The sequence below is a fragment of the Lipotes vexillifer genome, unplaced genomic scaffold (assembly GCF_000442215.2).
Source record: "Lipotes vexillifer unplaced genomic scaffold, Lipotes_vexillifer_v1.1 scaffold107, whole genome shotgun sequence".
Taxonomy (NCBI): Eukaryota; Metazoa; Chordata; class Mammalia; order Artiodactyla; family Lipotidae; genus Lipotes; species Lipotes vexillifer.
Window position 1 is genome coordinate 464,443 of NW_006777108.1, and position 27,320 is coordinate 491,762.

The window sequence follows — 27,320 nt, forward strand, 5'->3', positions numbered from 1 at the left end:
TCCCTCTCCAGTGAGATTTTTGGTACAGGGGAATCATTTGCTCATCTTTGATGAGTTGATTTTGAGAAAAGGAAGAGACAATCAACAACAAATCCTCCCAAATCCTAAGGCAAGTTTTTAAGTTATCATTTAAGATACTGTTGCTTTGGGGTAAATATTAAAGTTCTAGGAGAGAAATTGATTTGAAGAATTGAAATTATTTTAAATATTTTGAAATTTAAAGCTGGGAAAGTACACTAAAGGAAATGTTATAGCAACTTGAGTTTTTGTTTTCTAGCACCTTCTTGTTTCCCCATCCCCCTGAGAAGTGTGCTGGTAATTGTTACTGTCTCCCTTTTCATCTTAAAGGGTGTCAGTGAAAAGCAACTGAGTTGTATGACAATGGCCAGTCTATAAATAATACACATTATCAGTATCTGGGTTGTCTGTCCATAAGCTTAGAAGAAGGCCTCTAAAATTTCCATTGACATCCTGGCAACCAAAAGTGAGGTATTCAGGAGTCACCAAACTGTTACATATACTCGTTACATAATTCATTCCAGAGTGGTGCTTATATTTGTGGTAGTTGGAGCCTTAGTAGTTATACCTTAATTTTATTTAAAAGCCAGAAAGAAACATTAAGCAACTGCTAATCATCACTTTGACTTTTTCTACCTTATTTTAAAACTCAATCATTCCTTGGTTGCATCATTTAGTGGACTCTTCAGAGTAACATTTTTTTTGGGAAAAATCCTTGAGAGGCTAATTCTTTTCACAGTGAATTCAATTTGCTTTTTATTGTCCCAAAGTAGAAAAGCATGAAATCACTTTTAGAACAACTGTAACCTGCTTCCGTAACCTGCTTCCACAGCCCTCTCATAGAGTGACAGAGACTTAACTGGCACAGACAAAGGGAGAAATGGTGATTAAAGCTTTATTAATATATGTAGGGGGAGAAAGTCTAACGGGCTGTCTTGTCTCTAAGAGTACTATCTTCTCAAATATTATATTTAAATCTTTTTTTTTTTTTTTTTTTTTTGCTGTACGCGGGCCTCTCACTGTTGTGGCCTCTCCCGTTGCAGAGCGCAGGCTCCAGACGCGCAGGCTCAGCAGCCATGGCTCACGGGCCCAGCCACTCCGCGGCATGTGGGATCTTCCCAAACCGGGGCACGAACCCGTGTCCCCTGCATCGGCAGGCGGACTCTCAACCACTGCGCCACCAGGGAAGCCCTATATTTAAATCTTATAAAACATAAAAGGTATAACAAACTATTTCCTTATCACTGGTCCACTAGAAACCTTTACCACTTACTAGCTCTGTAACCTCAGCAAGTCATTTAATCTCCCTCAGACTTAGCCTCCTCATCTGTGACTTGGGATAATAAGCCTACATCAAAGGGTTATTCTGCGAAGTGAATGGACTAATGTCTACAAAACATTTTTATGAATTCTAACACACTAAAGTAGTAGCAGTAGTAGTAGTAGTAGTCGGGGTATACAATACTGTGCCAAATGAAGTATATTTGCAGTATGGATAAAAGGAGAGTAAGAATTTGTATAGCTAGGAGATCTGGAATGAAACCAATTGAAACATTGGGGAAAACCACAAAACTGAGGAATGGCAATAGAGGCAAAGGCAAAGGGAAGCCTTAGACAGCTGGGTACTTGTGTAGCTTGTGTGGGCCTCTTGGGAATCTTACAATCAGGATGTTTTCTTTCTTCTTTTTCAGAGAGTGTGATTGACTCAATGTAGGAAAAGGACTTTCAAACCCACATAGCCATGGTCTTTGCATTAAATGGCAGCTGGAAACAAGTCTGGGGAGAAGTTGTCATCTTACATCTAGCTCCAGCAAACACCAAGCTGGGAGACGGACTCTGGAGTCAGACCTGGGTTTGAATTGCTTCCAGCTGCATGGTTTTTGGCAAATCATGTATCCTCTTAGGCCTCAGTTTCCTTATGCAGTAAGTTGATGTTAAGAAGTTCAGATAAGATAATGACTAAAACGCTCCTGCCACATGATAAAAAATAAATTTTAATTATGAGTTCTTTTATTAAAAATTAATTATAATCATTTTAATATTAACCAAAGCAAATATTTGCCAAAGAGAAAATGAATGCATGTGATAGTGCCTTTGCTTTCTTTTTCTTCTTTTCTTTCTTTTAAAATGTAAAATGTTCAATGGATGATTACTAGGGCCATCATAAGATTATGTATGATTTTAATGAAGTTGAAACTAACCACACTGCAGGGTTATGTTCTAGGTAAAACCTTTACTGAATCATTTGCTAAGTTCATATATGCAAGCACTGCAGAAAGTCCTAAACTTGGCCATTTTCTATGAAATTGAAAGGAGTATCTCCCATCCAGAATCCCTTTTGTGGGCCAAGAGGAATCTGTAGGCAATCTAAATAGTTATTCTTCTTTTGAGGAAGTGGAGATGAGAGGGTAGGGGTAGGATTTATAAGACTTCTGGTCTTAAGAAATTGATGGACAAAGTTAAAAATGGCAACTCCAGAATTTGCTTTCAGGTCTGTTCATTATCTCCTAATGCAAGGGCTCCCTCTGCAGGCTCAAATAACCTTGGATCCTGTGTGGGAAGCGAAGTCCAGCTATGCAAGTACCTATCTATTATAAAATCTTATTTGTGAATGTCACTCTATCCACAGACAATAAAACTACATATCTGAAAATATCATAGTAAATGCACCTCTTATGTACCACTGGTGCTGCACTGTAGCAAAACCAGAGTTATCAAGGGATGAAATGAGTCCTGACCACGGTCCTCTTGTGCTCATTCACCTTGTTGTGGTCTAGCATGGATGCATGGCCCGTGGAACAAAAGACACTATATATTTTCAAGAACCCACCATAGTGGAGGGACACTATCTCTGTGGACTTACACAGCTCATTAAGGGCTTGATATTCCCATCTACTGAAAAGTATGATCCATAAACACCAAGGAACCACCCTAAAACCTGTTACTGACCAATTCTAACTCTTGCAGAATGTGTTAAGCTTTGGTTTAAAGTCTATCAGATTCATAAAATCATATATCAGGTTACATTAACATAGATCAAGAGATTACAAAAGACAACTTTGATAGGTAAAACATAGTAATATGTCAACAATTACATAGAAAAGGATGGATAGCTTGTTTGAAGTAGACACTGCAGTACCACAGTTGACATGGATCACACCCTTAAAGCTCACTGGCCAAGGTTCAACTATACAGCAGGCAATAAGGTGTCCCCAGAGGCAGCTATTCTATTGAATTTAGCCTTCAGACACTCCTGAAGGGTGACGGTTGGGGGAACTGAATAAGAGAGAAAATGGAGCAAGTGTGTGAAACAGTAAGGTATAATTGGAGACCCTCACCTGGTGAATTTATAGATACTCCTTTTAAAGGTACCTCAGAAGTACTCAAAAAAGAAGAGATAATAGAAATATATATAATATAGGACACGTTCATGTTCTCTACTTGGAAATCTTTATGATAGGAGTGATCATTTATGTTGGGAGAAACTTGGGGTCACTAAAACTTGGCAGTCAGAAGGAGAGAGGTGTTAAAGAGATAATTAGAGGACGGCAGGGAAGATGGCGGAAGAGTAAGACGCGTTGATCACCTTCCTCCCCACAAATACATCAGAAATACATCTACACGTGGAACAACTCTTACAGAACACCTACTGAATGCTGGCAGAAGACCTCAGACCTCCCAAAAGGCAAGAAACTCCCCACGTACCTGAGTAGGGCAAAAGAAAAAAGAATAAACAGAGACAAAAGAATAGGGATGGAACCTGCACCAGTGGGAAGGAGCTGTGAAGGAGGAAAGGTTTCCACACACTAGGAAGCCCCTTCCCGGGCAGAGATTGCGGGAGGCGGAGTGGAGAAGCTTCGGAGCCGCGGAGGAGAGCGCAGCCACAGGGGGGCGGAGGGCAAAGCGGGGAGATTCCCGCACGGAGGATCGGCGCCGACCGGCACTCACCAGCCCGAGAGGCTTGTCTGATCACCCGCCGGGGCGGGTGGGGCTGGGAGCTGAGGCAAGGGCTTCGGTTGGATAGCAGAGAGAGGGCTGGCTGCGTGAACACAGCCTAAAGGGGTTAGTGCACCACGGCTAGCCGGGAGGGAGTCCAGGAAAAGTCTGGACCTGCTGAAGAGGCAAGAGACTTTTTCTTCCCTCTTTGTTTCCTGGTGCGCGAGGAGAGGGGATTAAGAGCGCTGCTTAAAGGAGCTCCAGAGGCGCGCGGACCCCAGAGACGGGCATGAGACACTAAGGCTGCTGCTGCTGCCACCAAAAAGCCTGTGTGCAAGCACAGGTCACTCTCCACACCGCCCTTCAGGGGAGCTTGTGCAGCCCGCCACTGCCAGGGTCCCGGGATCCAGGGACAACTTCCCCAGGAGAACGCAAGGTGCGCCTCAGGCTGGTGCAATGTCACACTGGCCTCTGCAGCCACAGGCTCGCCCCGCATCGTGCCCCTCCCTTCCCCCAGCCTGAGTGAACCAGAGCCCCCGAATCAGCTGCTCCTTTAACCCCGTCCTGTCTGAGCAAAGAACAGACGCCCTCCTGTGACCTACATGCAGAGGCAGGTCCAGATCCAAAGATGAACACCGGGAGCTGTGCGAACAAAGAAGAGAAAGGGAAATCTCTCCCAGCAGCATCAGAAGCAGCGGATTAAACCTCCACAATCAACTTGATGTACCCTGCATCTGTGGAACACATGAATAGACAACAAATCATCCCAAATGGAGGAGGTGGACTTTGAGAGCAAGATTTATTATTTTTTCCCCTTTTCCTCTTTCTGTGAGTGTGTATGTGTATGCTTCCATGTGAGATTTTATCTGTATAGCTTTGCTTTCACCATTTATCCTAGGGTTCTATCCATCCTTTTTTTTTTTTTTCTTTTTAAAACTTTTTTTCTTAATAATTATTTTATATTTTAATAACTTTATTTTATTTTATATTACTTTATTTTCTTTTCTTTTATCCTCTTTTTTCTTTCTTTCTACTTTTTCTCCCTTTTATTCTGAGCCATGTGGATGAAAGGCTCTTGGTGCTGCAGCCAGGAGTCAGTGCTGTGCCTCTGAAGTGGGAGATCCAACTTCAGGACGCTGGTCCACAAGAGACCTCCCAGCTCCACGTAATATCAAATGGCGAAAATCTCCCAGGGATCTCCATATCAATACCAGCACCCAGCTTCACTCAACGACCAGCAAGCTACAGGGCTAGACACCCTATGCCAAACAACTAGCAAGACAAGAACACAACCCCACCCATTAGCAGAGAGGCTGCCTAAAATCATAGTAAGTCAACACATACCCCAAAACACACCACCAGACGTGGACCTGCCCACCAGAAAGACAAGATCCAGCCTCTTCCACCAGAAGACAGGCACTAGTCCCCTCCACCAGGAAGCCTACACAACCCACTGAACCAACGTTAACCACTGGGGACAGACAGCAAAAACAATGGGAACTACAAACCTGCAGCCTGCAAAAAGGAGACCCCAAACACAGTAAGAAAAGCAAAATGAGAAGACAGAAAAACACACAGCAGATGAAGGAGCAAGATAAAAACCCACCAGACCCAACAAATGAAGAGGAAATAGGCAGTCTACCAGAAAAAGAATTCAGAAGAATGATAGTAAAGATGATCCAAAATCTTGAAAATAGAATAGAGAAAATGCAAGAAACATTTAACAAGGACCTAGAAGAACTAAAGATGAAACAAGCAATGATGAACAACACAATAAATGAAATTAAAAATACTCTAGAAGGGATCAATAGCAGAATAACTGAGGCAGAAGAACGGATAAGCGACCTGGAAGATAAAATAGTGGAAATAACTACTGCAGAGCAGAATAAAGAAAAAAGAATGAAAAGAACTGAGGACAGTCTCAGAGACCTCTGGGGCAACATTAAATGCACCAACATTCGAATCATAGGGGTTCCAAGAGAAGGAGAGAAAAAGAAAGGGACTGAGAAAATATTTGAAGAGATTATAGTTGAAAACTTCCCTAATATGGGAAAGGAAATAGTTAAGCAAGTCCAGGAAGCACAGAGAGTCCCATACAGGATAAATTCAAGGAGAAATATGCCAAGACACATATTAATCAAACTGTCAAAAACTAAATACAAAGAAAGCATATTAAAAGCAGCAAGGGAAAAACAACAAATAACACACAAGGGAATCCCCATAAGGTTAACAGCTGATCTCTCAGCAGAAACTCTACAAGCCAGAAGGGAGTGGCAGGACATACTGAAAGTGATGAAGGAGAAAAACCTGCAACCAAGATTACTCTACCCAGCAAGGATCTCATTCAGATTTGATGGAGAAATTAAAACCTTTACAGACAAGCAAAAGCTGAGAGAGTTCAGCACCACCAAACCAGCTTTACAACAAATGCTAAAGGAACTTCTCTAGACAAAAACACAAGAGAAGGAAAAGTCCTATAATAACGAACCCAAAACAATTTAGAAAATGGGAATAGGAACATACATATCGATAATTACCTTAACTGTAAATGGGTTAAATGCTCCCACCAAAAGACACAGACTGGCTGAATGGATACAAAAACAAAATCCATATATATGCTGTCTACAAGAGACCCACTTCAGACCTAGAGACACATACAGACTGAAAGTGAGGGGATGGATAAAGATATTCCGTGCAAATGGAAACCAAAAGAAAGCTGGAGTAGCAATTCTCATATCACACAAAATAGACTTTAAAATGAAAACTATTAGGGCTTCCCTGGTGGCGCAGTGGTTGAGAGTCCGCCTGCTGATGCAGGGGACACAGGTTCGTGTCCTGGTCCAGAAAGATCCCACATGCTGCAGAGTGGCTGGGCCCATGAGCCATGGCCGCTGGGCCTGTGTGTCCGGAGCCTGTGCTCCACAATGGGAGAGGCCACAGCACTGAGAAGCCCGCGTACCACAAAAAAATAAATAAAATAAAATAAAGACTATTAGAAGAGACAAAGAAGGACACTACATAATGATGAAGTGATCGATCCAAGAAGATATAACAATTGTAAATATTTATGCACCCAACATAGGAGCACCTCAATACATAAGGCAAATACTAACAGCCATAACAGGGGAAATCGACAGTAACACATTCATAGTAGGGGACTTTAACACCCCACTTTCACCAATGGACAGATCATCCAAAATGAAAATAAATAAGGAAACACAAGCTTTAAGTGATACATTAAACAAGATGGACTTGATATTTATAGGACATTCCATCCAAAAACAACAGAATACACATTTTTCTCAAGTGCTCATTGAACATTATCCAGGATCGATCATATCTTGGGTCACAAATAAAGCCTTGGTAAATTTAAGAAAATTGAAATTGTATCAAGTAAGTATCTTTTCCGACCACAACGCCATGAGACTAGATATCAATTATAGGAAAAGATCTGTAAAAAATACAAACACATGGAGGCTAAACAATACACTACTTAATAACGAAGTGATCACTGAAGAAATCAAAGAGGAAATTAAAAAATACCTAGAAACAAATGACAATGGAGATACAACGACCCAAAACCTATGGGATGCAGCAAAAGCAGTTCTAAGAGGGAAGTTTATAGCAATACAAGCCCACCTTAAGAAGCAGGAAACATCTCGAATAAACAACCTAACCTTGCACCTCAAGCAATTAGAGAAAGAAGAACAAAAAAACCCCAAAGTTAGCAGAAGGAAAGAAATCATAAAAATCAGATCAGAAATAAATGAAAAAGAAATGAAGGAAACAATAGCAAAGATCAATAAAACTAAAAGCTGGTTCTTTGAGAAGATAAACAAAATTGATAAACCATTAGCCAGACTCATCAAGAAAAAAAGGGAGAAGACTCAAATCAATAGAATTAGAAATGAAAAAGGAAAAGTGACAACTGACACTGCAGAAATACAAAGGATCATGAGAGATTACTACAAGCAACTCTATGCCAATAAAATGGACAACCTGGAAGAATTGGACAAATTCTTAGAAATGCACAACCTGCCAAGACTGAATCAGGAAGAAATAGAAAATATGAACAGACCCATCACAAGCACTGAAACTGAAACTGTGATTAAAAATCTTCCAACAGGGCTTCCCTGGTGGCGCAGTTGTTGACAGTCCGCCTGCTGACACAGGGGACACGGGTTCATGCCCTGGACTGGGAAGTTCCCACATGCCGTGGAGCAGTTAGGCCGTGAGCCATGGCCGCTGAGCCTGCGCATCCGGAGCCTGTGCTCCACAACGGGAGAGGCCACAACAGTGAGAGGCCCATGTACCACAAAAAAATAATAATAATAAACTAAAAAATCTTCCAACAAACAAAAGCCCGGGACCAGATGGCTTCAGAGGCGAATTCTATCAACCATTTAGAGAAGAGCTAACACCTATCCTTCTCAAACACTTCCAAAATATAGCAGAGGGAGGAACACTCCCAAACTCATTCTATGAGGCCACAATCCCCCTGATACCAAAACCAGACAAGGATGTCACAAAGAAAGAAAACTACAGGCCAATATCACTGATGAACATAGATGCAAAAATTCTCAACAAAATACCAGCAAACAGAATCCAACAGCACATTAAGAGGATCATACACCATGATCAGGTGGGATTTATTCCAGGAATGCAAGGATTCTTCAATATATGCAAATCAATCAATGTAATACACCATATTAACAAACTGAAGGAGAAAAACCATATGATCATCTCAATAGATGCAGAGAAAGCTTTCGACATAATTCAGCACCCATTTAGGATAAAAACCCTGCAGAAAGTAGGCAGAGAGGGAACTTTCCTCAACATAATAAAGGCCATATATGACAAACCCACAGCCAACATCGTCCTCAATGGTGAAAAACTGAAACCGTTTCCACTAAGATCAGGAACAAGACAAGGTTGCCCACTCTCACCACTCTTATTCAACATAGTTTTGGAAGTTTTAGCCACAGCAGTCAGAGAAGAAAAGGAAATAAGAGGAATCCAAATCGGAAAAGAAGAAGTAAAGCTGTCACTGTTTGCAGATGACTTGATACTATATATAGAGAATCCTAAGATGCTATCAGAAAACTACTAGAGCTAATCAATGAATTTGGTAAAGTAGCAGGATACAAAATTAATGCACAGAAATCTCTGGCGTCCTATACACTAATGACGAAAAATCTGAAAGCGAAATCAAGAAAACACTCCCATTTACCATATTGCAACAAAAAGAATAAAATATCTAGGAATAAACCTACCTAAGGAGACAAAAGACCTGTATGCAGAAAATTATAAGACACTGATGAAAGAAATTAAAGATGATACAAACAGATGGAGAGATATACCATGTTCTTGGATTGGAAGAATCAACATTGTGAAAATGACTCTACTACCCAAAGCAATCTATAGATTCAATGCAATCCCTATCAAACTACCACTGGCATTTTTCACAGAACTAGAACAAAAAATTTCACAATTTGTATGGAAACACAAAAGACCCCGAATAGCCAAAGCAATCTTGAGAACAAAAAATGGAGCTGGAGGAATCAGGCTGCCTGACTTCAGACTATACTACAAAGCTACAGTAATCAAGACAGTATGGTACTGGCACAAAAACAGAAAGATAGATCAATGGAATAGGATAGAAAGCCCAGAGATAAACCCATGCACATATGGTCACCTTATCTTTGATAAAGGTGGCAGGAATATACAGTGGAGAAAGGACAGCCTCTTCAATAAGTGGTGCTGGGAAAATTGGACAGGTACATGTAAAAGTATGAGATTAGATCACTCCCTAACACCATACACAAAAATAAGCTCAAAATGGATTAAAGACCTAAATGTAAGGCCAGAAACTATCAAACTCTTAGAGGAAAACATAGGCAGAACACTCTATGACATAAATCACAGCAAGATCCTTCTTGACCCATCTCCTAGAGTAATGGAGATAAAAACAAAAATAAACAAATGGGACCTAATGAAACTTCAAAGCTTTTGCACAGCAAAGGAAACCATAAACAAGACCAAAAGACAGCCCTCAGAATGGGAGAAAATATTTGCAAATGAATCAACTGACAAAGGATTAATCTCTAAAATTTACAGGCAGCTCATGCAGCTCAATAACAAAAAAATAAACAACCCAATCCAAAAATGGGCAGAAGACCTAAATAGACATTTCTCCAAAGAAGATATACAGAGTGCCAACAAACACATGAAAGAATGCTCAACATCATTAATCATTAGAGAAATGCAAATCAAAACTACAATGAGATATCATATTACACTGGTCAGAATGGCCATCATCAAACAACATAGAAACAATAAATGCTGGAGAGGGTGTGGAGAAAAGGGAACACTCTTGCACTGTTGGTGGGAATGTAAATTGATACAGCCACTATGGAGAACAGTATGGAGGTTCCTTAAAAAACTACAAATAGAACTACCATATGACCCAGCAATCCCACTACTGGGCATATACCCTGAGAAAACCATAATTCAAAAAGAGTCATGTACCAAAATATTCATTGCAACTCTATTTAGAATAGCCAGAAGATGGAAACAACCTAAGTGTCCATCATCTGATGAATGGATAAAGAAGATGTGGCACATATATACAATGGAGTATTACTCAGCCATAAGAAGAAATGAAGTTGAATTATTTGTAGTGAGGTGGATGAACCTAGAGTCTGTCATACAGAGTGAAGTAAGTCAGAAAGAGAAAGATAAATACTGTATGCTAACACATATATATGGAATCTAAAAACAAACAAAAAAAATGTCATGAAGAACCTAGGGGTCAGACAGGAATAAAGACACAGACCTACTAGAGAATGGACTTGAGGATATGGGGAGGGGGTAGGGTAGGCTGTGAAAAAGTGACAGAGTGGCATGGACATATATACACTACCAAATGTAAAATAGATAGCTAGTGGGAAGCAGCCGCATAGCACAGGGAGATCAACTTGGTGCTTTGTGACCACCTAGAGGGGTGGGATAGGGAGGGCGGGAGGGAGGGAGACGCAAGAGGGAAGAGATATGGGGACATATGTATATGTATAACTGATTCACTTTGTTATAAAGCAGAAACGAACACACCATTGTAAAGCAATTATACTCCAATAAAGATGTAAAAAAAGAAAAAAGGAAAAAAAAAGAGATAATTAGTACCTGTGGTCTCAAAAGCAGCTAAGTATTAAATGGAAGAGATGGATAGAGAAAACCAGAATCATAACAGTGACCTGCAAGCAAAAGGGAATACATAATTATGAAGTAGAGATTAAAATAATTAACTCAGTAATAAAGTTTAAAGCCTTCCCCATTTTTAAAGGCCTTGTTTTCTCTAGAAGTATTTTAGGGTTTGGAAGTAGAAAGCAAAGCTAAATTAAAGATGGGATTTTTTCTACATAAACAATTTAATCATTTCTTATCATTTATGATTTTTGCACTGTTGAAAGCTATTGATATAAGCTACTTAGCTCCTAACAGGACATGGACAAAACAGAACCTAGGCCTAAGAGCTTGGGAGTCTACGTTCAAAACCTGGTTCTGGCCTTTTTTTTCTTTATAACTTAATTGAGGCATATTTTACTTATCATAGAATTCACCTATTTTAAGTGTAGAATTCAACGATTTTTTTTAGTACACTTACCACGTTGTACAGCCATCATCACAAATCAGTTTTAGGACATTTTCATCCCCCAACAAGATCCCTCATGCCCATTTACAGTTAATCCCCCTTCTTAGTTCCTATTCCTGGCCCCAGGCAACCACTGACTTACTTTCTGTCTATCGATTTGCCTTTTCTGGACATTTCATGTACATGGACTCAGACAATATGTAGTCTCAAATATTTGATTTATTTCATTAAGAATAGTTTTTGAGGTTCATCCATGTTGTAGCATGTAGCTATAGTTCACTCCTTTTTATTGCTGAATATACCACATTTTGTCTATCCATTTAGCAGTTGATGGACATTTTGGTTGTTTCCAGTTTTGTGCTATTATGAATAATTCTGCGAAGAGCATTCATATGTAAGTCTTTGTGTTGACATATGTTTTCCTTTTCTTTGGGTGTGTACCTAGGAGTGAAATTACTTGATCAAATGGTAAAATTATGTTGAACTTTTTAAGAAACTGCCAAACTGTTTTCCAAAGTGGCTGTACCAGCAACACACATGGGTTCCTATTTCTCCACATCCTCCTAGCCATGCCTCTCAATAGCTGTGCAGCTTTGGGCAAACTTTAGTCCCCTCTGTAAAAAACCAGGTGGGGTGGGGAGTTAAGACTTACTAAGCACCTGCTCTGTGCTAGACATGGCGGTAAAAGCATGGCATTCTTTGTCTGCCTCCACTGTCATCTCCATGAAAGGTAGATATGATTTTCTGTGTATCTGATGAATTTACAGAGGTTCAGAGAAGTTAGGTAAGTTAGTCATTGTCATACAGGATTCTTGTGAATACTAAATTATATCAAGTCTCATATACGAACATGCAGAGCACAGTGTTGGGGACACAGAAGGTGGTTAATAAAGAGATTTTCATTTCTCTGCTTCTTCCCATCATTTCCATCTCAAATAGGTCTAATCACAGGGCCTGACCCACGCCAATCAGGCCCCACCAACTTGCTGGTGATAGTTGCCTATTATGAAACTGTCATGCATTGGCGAATCTAAAAGCCTTTAGAGAACCCACCCTGCAGTCATAACCACTCTAGGGGCAGGAGTATCCTAAAGCCAATCCCTAACCCAAGTCACATAAAAACATGAGAGCAACCAGTTCAGGAGAGGGTTATATCTCTTAACCCTTGTTTTTCATTCTTGTCTCTTCTTTCTTCCTCTCTTCACAATGGCAGTAATTACTTTTCCAAATTCCTGAGAAGGGAGTTCCGAAAAGTATATATTAAGGTTGCCAAGAATTTAATTGACTTTATTGCTCTGAAATGAACCCGTATCGGTTGGCTTGATAAATGGCAATAAGAAATGAAAACAAAGAGGGATAACACTCCCTTGACCAAGTATAGAAAAGTGATATGGAAGAAAAGGGCTCAATTATCATCTTAGTCAAGTTCAAGGGTTTGGGATTTTAAAATATATTTCTGAATATGAAAATTCATATGAAATATTTTAATATGAAATTTTATATGAAATATTATACAACATAAGGTTTCTTTTAATCAATAACTTGTCATTCATTGTGTCTTTTCAGGGAAAGCCTGGTGTCAGAGGCCCTCCAGGCCCCCCTGGGCCTTGGGGCATAGGAACCCAAGAGCCAAAGGTGAGTCCTCAGGTCTGTGCTCTGGGTGACGGTCAGGTACCACATGACGATGCATAGGAAGTGCTCATTCTGATGCTGACTTAGTTTTCTCTTGATTGTTGATGAAGAGTCTTATTTTCTCATATCATGTGAACTTTCAGTAAAATAGAACATTTAGGTTTATAAAGCCATTCGCTTCCCCCAAAGAAATTAGAAAGTTAATGTCTTTTTAAAAAGTGATTGCAAAGTGCTCAAAATATTCCCAGGTTCCTTAGAGGCTGTACCATCGTTAAGAAGCATGTGTTTACTTTGGCCAGAGGTGCCTCAGGTCGCCTTTTAACAGGACACCAGCTGATGGATCTATTCTGTGCTGTGCACGTAGTCCACTCTGTCCCCAGTGCAAGGGCCTAATTTATTGTCCCCGTGGAAGGTGAGAGGAATTTCCTTTGGCTCCCTTTGCTCTCACTTCTATTTCTCTTCCTTTTATCGCCTCCAATTTGGTGATTATTTATCCTTTTATTCTTTTAATCCAGTGTTTTTCAATGAGGGAGATTTTGTCCTCCCCTCTCCACCCCAGGGGGACATTTGGCAGTGTCCGGAATCATTTTGGGTTGTTACGTCACACTGGGGAAGGAGTGCTACTGGCATCTAGTGGGTAGATGCCAAGGATGCTGCTAAACAACACCCTACAATGCACAGGACAGCCTCCCATGATGAAGAATTACCCAGCTCAAAATGTTAATTATGCTGAGGTTGAGGAGCCCTGTTTCAATTGTTCATTCATTTGCTTAACAAATATTCCTTTGATTTGTTCAAAAAGGGAGGTAAAGTATCAGACATGTTCATAGGGCAAACAGGTTTCAGCGAGCCACCCGTCACAAATTCAAATGTCAAACACGTATATTTACCTCCAAAATGCACAGAAGTGAATTAGAATCCTATTATCAGAGGGGAAAGGGCTTTATGAGTCAAAGATGGGACTGAGGATCCTAGAATTATCAAGATTCTTAGTTTATCCATTTTTGTCCATCAACTCCATTTTGACAGTGGGCTATTTCTTAACCTTACAGATCCCTTTATAATAATGGATAAAGATCCCTCCAAGATGTTAGTAGTTGTTATCACTGGGTGATGCAATGATGGGTCTTTTGGGTCTTTTTTTTTTTTTCTCCACTGTCATTTTTATTTCTTTTGCTACTTTTTTCCCCCAATGAGTTCCTCTTACAATCAGAAAAAAATAAAGCTTTTTCCCATATTGGAAGAAAAAGACTGACTTATACAGTAACTTTTATTAACTCAGGATTTCTCAAAGTTTGTTTCCTCAAAATGTTAATTTGGGAACTTCTGGGATAAACAAAGTTAAACTAATTTTTCTATTGTGGGACTTCTTGAGGCTTTAATATATTCATACCATGGTGTAGAACATTTTCCAATCTTATTTGACCACAGAAGTCTTTCCTCAAGAAACGTGGGGTCAACCTAAGCTGTAAGGAACATATACTGGGAAATGACGCACATTTTGCTTTATTTACATATTTTCTTAAAAATTCAACTCTGATCCACATCAATAACTGCTGAATCTTTAACTGCAACCCCTGTGAATTAATACACCATACTGAAATGGAGCAACACAGTGAAGTCTACATAGAATTATGTATGAGTGGTATTCGAACCCCTGGTGTTCTAGAGGTTGATGGTACAGCAGCTTGGAGGAGCCCAAGCAGACGAGGCTACGGGTCCAACGCTTCTGCTTACGCCAAGCAGTTCTGCCTTACCTCTTTACAGCTGGATTACATGTAAAATTTTTGCAAAGGATTCTATGGCTTAAAATTTTTGTGAAAACACTACTTTATATCAATATGGGCAGAGTGGATGTAGGTCTTCATCAGGCTGAAGTGGGAATGTAGCTGAGAGCAGTAGTCTGTTGTTTCTTTCTAAATCTCCTTAACCTTCTCTCCGATTTCTGTCTGTCTTCTAACAGGGTGATACTGGGCAGAAAGGCTTGCCTGGCCCTCCTGGCCCCCCCTGGCTATGGATTTTAAGGAATCAAAGTAAGTGAACAGGAGTGTGCCAGGGTCGCCTCTCAATTCACTAGGGCGTTGGGGAGAAGAGGTTGTGGATAATACAAAATATGACTATTATGAAATGGACTTAATGTAAGCTTAGCAGTTTTTAGAGGCATCATCTAAAAGTGGAAACATGGTGTAAGTCCAACAGCTTCACAAATGCTAATCATTACGTAAGTAGCTTGGAGAAAAATTAAACGGTTACAGTGGTTTACTGTTCCGCCAGTTTCTGAGCTGAATGGAGAGTCTGTGCCCCACCACATGTGCTCTGTCTCCCTTACCTTCCTCACCTGTAGCCTCCGTTCTTTGCCCAGGGCTTCCCAAGTTCCCAGTTTTAGCTCACAATGGACTCACCTGGGGAGCTTTTGAATAATGCTGCTGCCCTACCCCAGAAGAAGGAAATCTGAATTTCTGGGGGTAGAGCTTGAGTACTGTGGGTTTAAAAGCCCCCCACATGATTCTCCTGAGCATCCAGGTGAGAACACTGACTCTGTGCTACCTGAGTTCACAACCACCCATTCTGCTTGATTTCTGTCTCAGCCGTGACAAGACTACCTATCAAGATGGGACTCTCAGGGTCTCCCCTGTCTCAGTAGACAAAATTTGGCATCTACAGCCTGCTGTGTAATTTCAAACAATTCCCTCTTCTACTTCTAATATGGTTTATTTATTTTTTATTTTGTCACTGGCTCCCTCTCATTCTATTTGTTTCCCACCAAATAAACTTCTATGGTTAAGCTTCAAAAATAATTCCCTCCTGGCTAATTGATATTGGCTCTAAAAAAGTGGAAGCATTCAAAATAAACTTTTTCAGATAGCAGAATTTCTTAGTAAGCAGGAGACAGTAGGAGCTGAAGATAATAAATGTGAAAATGCTATGTTGAAATTAAACCACCTACCTGTGTTAAGAGTGAGCTTTGTCAAGAGCAAAACCCATTGAATCTGCAATAAATCTTCCAATCTATCATACAGAGTCTAGGGCTTTCACTGCAGGTCTTTTACATAACAGCTGTTCACCTTTCAGGCTGAGGATCCAAGCAAAGGCCAGTTAATACTGCTGATACTGAACAAACACAGGAAAATACAGCAAAAACCTGCTTCCTTGTAAACAGCATCTTTCGTACTTAATCTTTCAATTCTACAGTTAAAAGATAGTTTTGGATTTATGCGTTTCCTTTAGCAATGAACCCATAATTGACCACCAGCTGGTCACCAAGCTCAGTTCACGTGTGCTGTGAGTTCATTATCACTACCTCGTTAAATCCTGTGCCAGCTTTCTCCCTTTGTTATCTGGGAACTATTTATTTACATAGGGGTCTCTTGGGCTGCACTTAATTTATCCTTACCAACTCTGCCCTTCCTTATGCCCTCCAGGTTATGCCATGTTCAAAGTCCCTCCTGAGTGAAACTATGGTGGGAAATCTACCATAATAAGAAAAGAACCAAAATGAAAACTGCCACGTATCCAGTCCTATCAGAAATGAGATAACCTTTCCTCCACCGAGGGTTGTGGCCCAATGCTACTTGGCAGAGAGCCTTGACCAAGGCTGCCTCACAAAACCTCTCTAGACATCCTGGCATCCTGTTGGCAACAGGGCAAAATTATTTCCCTTAGGATGCCTACCTCGTTTGTCTGACCCTGGCTTGTACCGTCACTGCAAAAGGGAGGGAACTGAAAAATCGAATTGGTGGTGTTCCTGAGTCATTTTAAGGCTACATATTTAGTGAAATTTCATTTCTTATGTTCATTTGTTGAATTTATTTCACACCCCTTTCTAAAATCTATTTGAATCAGTGAAACTTGCTTTAATTTGTACGTCTGTTGGTGAGACTTTGATGGACGCTCTTGTTGTTAACCTTTAACATCAGGGCCTGACTTGTACCCCGACTCTCTATGCCATCCCAACCACGGGGAAAATAAGGGCTCAGGCTGCGATCACAGAAGTGATCTGCTCTAGCACTGACCTAACTTCGTTGCTAGAATATTGACTTTTCAGTCAGTTATTCATTCAGCCAACCAACCAACCGACCAACCAACAAACCAACCAATACTGACTGAGCACCATCTATGTCAGGGAAATAGGCTAAGTGCATCATAAAACAATGAGTAAAAAGACGTGAATTCTGTCCTCATGGGGTTGGACATAAAATAATCACTTTTTGAGCTTCAGAGCGTATGGAGGGGTGGCACAGTGAAATGAATTGGGTTACAGGGGTAGGCAAGAGCCCCGTAGGGTCCTGTAGGCCACAGTAATGAGTAGTCTTAATCCTAAGGGCAACTGCAGGAGCAGGGTGACATGATCGGGCAGGTATTTAGACAAGACTTGCCATTGCTCTGCAGTCCCCACTGTGGCCCAGCTGCTCCATGCTGCAGAGGAGCTCTAGCTCCTCCAGGGGCCTCAGTGCTTTTTCTCAACCACACATGTCTACTGATTGTATGGATGAATACAAGACTGTGGCTCTTTTGTCCCAAGGTGGCCTTGGCCATTCGGGTTCACAGCATATAGGTCAGGAGGTTACATGATGCCACCATCTTGTCCCACGTGAGCCTCCAGCACTGACCATTTTCCCTAGATATGCCAGTAATCCTCAGATTAAGTCAGGAGGGAGAAGGGGTGGGGCTTGGTCTTGAGGGATTGCTTGACCTGTCAACTAGCCCTTGAAGGGCCAAGAGAGATGGAAAGAGAGGATGGGTCATCCAGGTTAAAAAACCAAGTATGAGGACAGACAGAAATGGCTTCTCCCCCCACCACCCTCTTCATTTCTACTCAGGAGCCGTGCCTGTTTTCCTCTCTCCATCTTTGTTCAAGTCAGGTCCTGTGGCCTGATCAGCCCTGACATTCTCAGAGGATCAGGAGGTCCTTATAAAAATAGGATTCCTGGGCTTCCCTGGTGGCACAGTGGTTGAGAGTCCGCCTGCCGATGCAGAGGACACGGGTTCGTGCCCGGGTTTGGGAAGATCCCACATGCCGCGGAGCGGCTGGGCCCGTGAGCCATGGCCGCTGAGCCTGCGCGTCCCGAGCCTGTGCTCTGCAACGAAAGAGGCCACAACGGTGAGAGGCCCGGCTACTGCAAAAAAAAAAAAAAAAAGAAAGAAATTAGGATTCCTGATGGCCCTCCATTACCTTAGGAGTTTCTGAAACAGATGTGTGGACTGGACTATGACTCCTGCTATGCGTAAACCCTTCATTCATTACAAAAATGAGCTTCCGTGCCACTGGCTTCCATTCTCTGTTTAGGCCTGAACATGACTGATCTCTTACTGGCTGAGGAAACACTCCCTGTGTTTCGGTTGTGGCAAAAGATGGGCTGACTGATATTTCAGACCTCGCCAGTTTGCTATCAGTGTGAACAAATAGCCTCAATAACGTGCTGGGGGAATCCAGGGAACACTACCTGGTAGAAATCCCAGGGTCTCCAAAGCTGACAAAGTGTGATGACTGCAGTGGTTCCATGGTCACAGAGCTACCAGATCAACTTCCGAGAATCCTGGGGCCCAGAAATGGAGGGAAACTTAGTCCCAGTGACCTCTCCCCTCGATCTAGATTCTGATCTTAATGATCTGATGGAAAGAGAATGAGCTTGAGAAACCACTTGGACCTCGGCCTGAATCTGTCTAGTTGTGTAAGCTTGGACACCTTATTTATCTTTGTCAAACCTTAAAATGTACTCATCTTTAAAATGGGGATAATAAAGCCTATTTTACAAGGTGTTGTAAAGATAAAATTGTACAAACTGTACACACTGTACACAGTAGTGGATACTCAACCAGAGCCTGGGCTGTGGAGTTAACAGATTTGAATCGTGGCTTCCTGAGTACTACACCTCTGCCTCAGTTTCCACATCTGAGGAATAATGATAGTGAGGATAATAATAGTACTATTTTCTAAAGTTGTTATGAGGAATAAATGAAATTAAATGAGACAGTATGTGTAATGTATCTAAAACAAGGTTTGACACATGGTTACATATGCAGTAAATGTTTGTAGTTATTCACATTATAATTTCTTCTTGCTTCCCTTCCCTTTCCACTAGTCCCTCTTATATTTTCCAGAATGAAGGCCCAGCATTTTGACAGCCATGTGATGTAATGCTCTAAAACATAAAATATTGGTTGCATTAAGTAGTGTAGGCCTGGCACCTGTACCAAAAAGACCACCAAATGTATAATGGGTCAAACACAGCAGAGGTTTCTGTTCACATGGCAGGCCAATGGGAGTCTTCCTAATTGGTGGGCAATTTTCTTCCACATAGAATTTCAGAGAACCTCAACTTCCATTTATGTTTCCTCCATTGGATGGGCCCCTTTACCACTTACACCCAGCAAGCAGAAAGGGGAGAGTGTGGAAGAGGCACACCTGCTTCTTAAGAGTCTTGGCCAAGAGGTGACACACATCACCTCTGCCCACGTTTTAGGGGCTAGGACTAGTCTCATGGAAAGGTAGTCTAACTGTGTGACCAGAAAGAAGGGGAGCCAGGGGTTTGGTAAAGAGCTGGCAATTGCCATGCAAAATTTAACCTGTCTCCAGGAAAGATGGAAATTTAAAAGCTATATGTTATTCTGAAGTATGTTGGTGCTTCCAGAAGAAAACAGAAAACAAGCCTGGTCTCCATGGCAGCTTCCAGAATGCTTGTCACTCTCCTGATACTGTTGGGCACAGTGATCTGGCTTACAAGGACTGGGTTCAGCTTTATCATTCTTTTTATCCTATCTTCAAAAAAAAAAAAAAAAAAAAACCCTCAGAGTCTTGCTATCTTCTTATTTCAAGCAGCATCAGAAGTACCACTGGATAATTTAGAAATTGCCTTGAGTAGACAGGCTGAGTACCAACCAGCCAAAGTAGAGCAGGCTTGGGGTTTAGTGAGACCGGGAAACAAACAAGAAATGCTCATCCTTGTCTTTGACAGAGCCAGGGCCAAAGGATGAGGGACACCTGAAACCTGGCAGGAGAGCTGTGGTCGAAAGGCTGGAGAGAGGCAGGGATGGCATCAGAGGAGGGACGCAGAGCTGATACAATGAACCTCATATCAGGAGACAGAGAAGCCAACGATTAGGCTCAGGTAGAATAAGGGAAGGGCTGGAGTCCTAGGGGATTACATAAGATGCCAGTAGCATTGGAAATCAGCAGGCGTGTGACGATGGGTGAGTCAGCCCAGCTCGCATAGGGACAGCAAACTGGGCTGACTCACCCAGCTTGCTGGGTGAGTTATGTAGTACTACTCCTATAGTACTACATAATTTATAATTATGTGAACATGCGGCCATTTTAAATTGTTGTTTTTCTCTCCCTTTCCTTCCTCCCTGCCTCCTGCCCACCTGTTCATATCTATCTAATATACAAAGATGTAAATACTATATATGTATTTCTTTTCTTTCTTGTAACAGATATTGTCCATATAAAACCAAGTTGACGGGCTTCGCTGGTGGCGCAGCGGTTGAGAGTCCGCCTGCCAATGCAGGGGACACGGGTTCGTGCCCCAGTCCGGGAGGATCCCACATGCCGCAGAACGGCTGGGCCCGTGAGCCGTGGCCGCTGAGCCTGCGCGTCTGGAGCCTCCACTCCGCAACGGGAGAGGCCACAACAGTGAGAGGCCCGCATACCATAAAGAGGGGGAAAAAAAATATCCCAGTTGTGTAAAGGATGTGGATAAATTACCCTTAGTTGCTACTACCATCTTGATAGCCCATGAATTTCACTGTTGAAAATTTATAAAATGTATTTTATCTTTTTCCCACTTCTCAATGCTTGGTTAGAAATAAGTTACTAGTATGTATGTTTTCCCTTCTCTCTTCAGCAAGGTTAAGAGACATCTTTACTGCTCAGAGCTTTGAGCCTGGGGAGAGATCTAGGGCCATATTATGTTCTCTAAATTCCATGTGTTATCTTATGCAAGCCTCACCAGCCTATGAGGTAGGTTCTAGGAAACTAGGGCACAGGGATGTTAAGTCATGAACCAAGGTTGCTCACAGCTACTCCTCCAGGAGGCCTCCCTGAAATAATCATGTGTTGGGTAGTAATCAAGTCGAGGTAGATGTCAGAGAGAGGAAGAAGATCAGTTTAACACTTTCAAAATTAGATGCCACTCAAAATTTTTATTTGCACCTTGCGACGTAAAGTTGGCCCTTTGAGAGGTGGGATATATACTGTGAGGTCTTTTTTCTTGATAATCTAAAATTTTTTAAAAGAAAGAAGCATAAAAAGTACTTCTTTTTCCCTGAGCACAGTTCTGTCTGAAGCCAGGGGTTGGATTTGGTGACCTTTTGAAATCAATCACCAGGCATAAGGCTAGGAATTACAGCAGGATCTGGGCTGGCATGTGTAGCTGCTGTGGGGTGAAGCTGTTATAACCACTATACTAGTCACACATTCAAAGGCTTATCAAGTCCTTTCCGGTTTAGGCGGTTGAACGACATACTCTTTTGTACTGCAAACCTCTGTGACAAGTCAGTGAGTGGCCAATTGGTCTGTAATCTAAACTTTTTATTGCTTTTACAGACATCTTAAGAACTTTATAATTACTGGCTTTTTATTATCAGCATCTTTGCTTATCTAGTTGCAGATATGACTTCTTATTTTAAATATAACAAGTGAGGAGAAATGAGGTAAGTTACCTGTTCAAGATCACTCACAGAATCCCTAACAAAGCAAAGACTGGAGTCTATGGGTGTTGGTGGCTCAAACTGACAGGTGATCAACCTAACCCCAGAATAATCTCTCTTTCATCTTATGAAAAAGTCTTCAAACAATAATTCTTTAGAACTGCTTCTCACATTATCATAATGGGAATCATGGGTCCAACTGGTGTGCACTCTGCCCTAGGAAACCAAGAGAAGAGCAAAGAGTACTGAAATAGAGAAAAACAGGCAACAAAATTATCTGCCTCTAAGAGAGAGGGAATTAGGAAGAAAAAGGAGAAAGGGAAATAAAGAAAATTGGTTATAGTGAGTTGAAATAAAGAAATTGGTTATGGTGAATTCTTTAGGATGCTATGGTTAATAATGCTTTTGGCCTTAAACTTTCTACTACCTGAAATTAATGTAGTTACTGTCTTTTGGCTAAATGTTCCTGGTATTCTACTTTCATCCTTTTACTTCTGCCTTTTTGTATCCTCTTACTTTACATGTTTCCTTTAGACAACAAGTATTTGGATTTTTAAAACTCTAGTCTGACAATGTTTCTCTTTTGCCAGGAGCATTAATTCATTTATATTTAATGTAACTAGTGAACTTTTTCTTTTTTTAAGATTTATTTATTATTTATTTATTTATGTAATTTATTTTGGGCTGCATCAGGTCTTAGTTGCGGCTTGTGGGATCTTCGTTGAGGCATGCGGGAACTTTAGTTGCGGCATGCTGGTTTCTCTCCAGTTGTGGCATGTAAGCTTCTCTCTGGTTGTGGTGCGCAGGCTCCAGGGAGCATGGGCTCTGTAGCTGAGTCATGTGGGTTCCAGAGCACATGGGCTCTGTAGTTTGCAGCACAAGGGCTCTCTAGCTGAGACAAGCGAGCTCAGTACTTGTGGCACACAGGCTTAGTTGTCCCGCGGCGTGTGGGATCTTAGTTCCCTGACCAGGGACTGAACCCACGTCCCCTGCATTGTAAGGCGGATTCTTTACCACTGGACCACCAGGGAAGTCCCACTAGTGAACTTTTAAAATTTATTTCTACCCTCAAATTTCAAACTATTTGTCCCACTTATTCTATGTTTCTTTTTTTAAATCTTGTCTTTCCATTTGAAAGATTAATTTAACTGTTGCATTTTCCCCTTTACTAGTTAGGAATTTACATATTTTCTTCCTCTTTTTTCAATACTTACTCCTAAAAATATTCACATTTGCCTTATGAAATATCCATACCAACTTTCTGGTTACTACAATAACTTAGAACACTTTAATTCCATTTACCCCTACTTTAATATTATTTTTGTGGTTTTATATTCTAATTAATTCTAAATCCTTCAAGACATTTTTATATGATTGCTGTTTATTTAGATCTATCCACATATTTTCTAGTCTCTTCCTCTTTAATCCATCTTGCATCTCATACTGGAACCATTCTCCTTCTGCCTGACTTGGATTTTTCAGAATTTCCTTTGGAAGGGAAATTCTACTAGTACAACCTCTCTCCATTTTTGTTTGCCTGAAACTAAATATATTTATTTCTCCTTAATATCTGCTTAAAATATGTTTTTCTGAGTATAGAATTCTAGGTACACAGTTTTCCTCTCAGTGCATAAGAGATTTTCCCATCCTTTGGCGTCAATGTTACCTGTTGGTTTGGTTATTCCATTGGGTAATTTGTCCTTTTCTCCCGTTGCGGAGCACAGGCTCCAGACGCGCAGGCTCAGCGGCCATGGCTCACGGGCCCAGCCACTCTGCGGCACGTGGGATCTTCCCGGACCGGGGCAAGAACCCGTGTCCCCTGCATCAGCATGCGGACTCTCAACCACTGCGCCACCAGGGAAGCCCCTCTCTATGGCTTTTAAGGGTTTCTCTTTTTATCTGGTGTTGGGCAGTTTCACTATGATGTATTTAGATGCAGATTTCTTTTTATTTTGCTTAAGAGTTGTTAGAATTCCTGATTTTGTGGACTAGGAGTTTTTAAATTATTTCTGAAATTCTCTGCCTTATCTTTCATTAAGTAATCTGAAGTAACCCGATCCAGTCTTCCCATCCCCTGCTGTTCCTGCCTTTCTGGAACTGCAATTAGTAAAACCTTTTCATTCTTGCCTCCTACGTATCAGTCCTTTCATATTTTCAATCTTGTCTTTCTGAGTTACATTATGGCTGATATTTTTCTAGTCTATTTTCCAGTCAACTAAATCTTTCTTCAGCTGTGTTGAATTTGTTGTTTAACCAGTTCATTGAATTGTTAGCTTCAGTTATATATTTTATTTCTAGACGTTCTATTTGAGTTTTTTAAGTCCACATAATCATTCTATATAGATATTCTTTTAGAAAAAAAAATCCAGATGATATCCCCTCCTTGCTTAAAAAGCCTCTAAAGTCTTTCGATAATATTTTAAAAATTGAAAGAAGGAGAGAAAGAAGAAAAAAGAGAAGGAAAGGAAAGAAAACCTCTAAAAGGCTGAATATGATCTGGATGCTTCTTACCTCTCTGATTTTATCTTGCTTCTTCCTTTATCTCACTCAATACTATCAAGGCACTCTGGTTTTCTTTCTGTTTTCCAAAAACAAAGTTCATTCCTTCTGCAGGGCTTCTGCACTGTTGTTTCTCCTACCTTGGCATTTGACGTGGCTGGATTCTTCTCCTCATGTAAATCTTATCTCAGATGTTATTTCCTTAGTGAGACCATGTCTGACCACACCATCCCATCCCTACCCCATTCTCAATCACTCCATAATATTGTCCCATTTTATTGTTTTCACAGCACTATTACCATCTGAAAATATTTGCTTCTTTGTTTACTTGTTTATTATCTGTCTTCTGGTAAAAGAAGCTCTTTGAGAGCAGGGACTTTGTTTCTTTTTCTTTTTTTTTTTTAATTGGAGTATAATTGCTTTACAATGTTGTGTTAGTTTCTGCTGTACAATGAAGTGAAACAGCTATATGTATACATATATCCCCTCCCTCTTGGACCTCCCTCCCACCCACCATCCCCATTCCACCCATCTAGGTCATCCCAGAGCACCAAGCTGAGCTCCCTGTGCTGTACCATAGGTTCCCACTAGCTATCTATTTTACACATGGTAGTATATTTATGTCAAACCTAATCTCCCAATTCATCCCACCCTCCTCTTCCCCCCATGTCTACACATCCATTCTCTACATCTAAATCTCTATTCCTGCCCTGGAACTAGGTTCATCTGTACCACTTTTCTAGATTCCACATACATGCTTTAATATATGGTATTTGTTCCTCTCTTTCTGATTTACTTCACTCTGTATGACAGACTCTAGGTCCATCCACATCTCTACAAATGACTTAATTTCAATCCTTTTAATGGCTGAGTAATATTCCATTGTATATGTGAACCACATCTTTATCCATTCCTCTGTCAATGGGCATTTAGGTTGCTTCCATGTCCTGGCTATTGTAAATATAGCTGAAATGAACATTGTGGTACATGACTCTTTTTGAATTATGGTTTTCTCAGGGTTTATGCCCAGTAGTGGGATCGCTGGGTCATATGATAGCTCTATTTTTAACTTTTTAAGGAACCTCCATACTGTCCTCCATAGGGGCTGTATCAATTTACATTCCCACCAACAGTGCAAGAGGGTTCCCTTTTCTCCACACCCTCTCCAGCATTTATTGTTTGTAGATTTTTTGATGAGAAGGAGGCAAGATTATACAATGCAGAAAAGACAGCCTCTTCAATAAGTGGTGCTAGGAACACTGGACAGCTACATGTAAAAGAATGAAATTAGAACACTACCTAACACCATACACAAAAATAAACTCAAAATGGATTAAAGACCTAAATGTAAGACTGGATACCATAAAACTCTTAGAGGAAAACATAGGGAAAACACTCTTTGACATAAATCACAGCAAGATCTTTTTTGACCCACCTCCTAGAGTAATGAAAATAAAAACAAAAATAAACAAGTGGGACCTAATTAAACTTAAAAGCATTTGCACAGCAAAGGAAACCATAAACAAGACAAAAAGACAACCCTTAGAATGGAAGAAAATATTTGCAAATGAAGCAACATTCAAAGGATTAATCTCCAGAATATACAAACAGTTCATGGAGTTCAATATCAAAAAAATAACCCAATCAAAAAGTGGATGGAGGGAAATTGGGGCGGTGGGGGGTGGGAAGTGGGTGGTGGTGGTGGGATGAATTGGGAGATTGGGATTGACATATATACACTAATATGTATAAAATAGATAACTAATAAGAACCTGCTGTACAAAAAAATAAATAAATAAAATTAAAAAATAAAAAAGGTCAGAAGACCTAAATAGACATTTCTCCGAAGAAGACATACAGATGGCCAAGAGGCACATGAAAAGATGCTCAACATCACTAATTATTAGGGAAATGCAAATCAAAACTACAATGTGGTATCACCTCACACTGGTCAGAACGGCCATCATCAAAAAATCTACCAACTGCATTGAATCTATAGATTGCTTTGGGTAGTATAGCCATTTTCACAATATTGATTCTTCCCATCCAAGTTCATGGTGTATCTCTCCATCTGTTTGTGTCATCTTTGATTTCTTTCTTCAGTGTTTTATTGTTTTCTGAGTACAGTTCTTTTGCCTCCTTAGGTAGGTTTATTCCTAGGTATTTTATTCTTTTTGTTGTGATGGTAAATGGGAGTGTTTCCTTAATTTCTCTTTCCGATCCTTCATTGTTAGTGTATAGGAATGCAAGAGATTTCTGTGCATTTATTTTGTATCCTGTAACTTTACCAAATTCATTGATTAGCTCTAGTAGTTTTCTGGTGGCATTTTCTATGTATAGCATCATGAAAATGACTATACGACCCAAAATGATCTATAGATTCAATGCAATCCCTATCAAATTACCCATGGCATCTCTCACAGAATTAGAACAAAAGATTTTACAATTTGTATGGAAACACAAAAGACCCCGAATAGCCAAAGCAATCCTGAGAAAGAAAAACGGAGCTGGAAGAATCAGGGGCTTTGTTTCTTTCATTCATCTCTAATTCCTTAGCACGCAGCAGAGTGTGTGGCATATAGTGATCACTTACTAAATATTTGTTTAATTAATGAACAAAGTAGTGAATAATTGAATGAATGTTTGAAGGTTGTATAGTAGATGATGGTAAAGTTCCACCTGTAACCATATTGTCAACCCACAAAATACCTCATTTGGATATACTTTAGCTCAATAAACCATCCTTGAATTCCATCATTAACAGAACTCTAAACTTGTGAAAAGATAAATTCTTTTCTAAATCCTAGTGCTTAATAGTGGAAGTAATTTACTCTTATAGGTTGTAAGAGTATACTGGTATACTTGGTGTGTTTGGTTGGCCAAATAAGTAGAAGTTTACTTGGAAGTGCTGGATGTGGCTTTCTTGAAAGTATAT

At 40.5% G+C, this 27,320-nt stretch overlaps 1 protein-coding gene across 1 annotated transcript in view; it reads left to right on the forward strand.

The window, feature by feature from the left end:
* The window catches only part of COL28A1 (collagen type XXVIII alpha 1 chain), a 161,550-nt gene that overhangs the window by 86,027 nt on the left and 48,203 nt on the right, over positions 1–27,320 (forward strand). Inside the window, 3 exon segments of the mRNA XM_007450791.1 lie at positions 13,172–13,240; positions 15,201–15,239; positions 15,241–15,270. Of these exon segments, the coding sequence (XP_007450853.1) occupies positions 13,172–13,240; positions 15,201–15,239; positions 15,241–15,270 (138 nt within the window).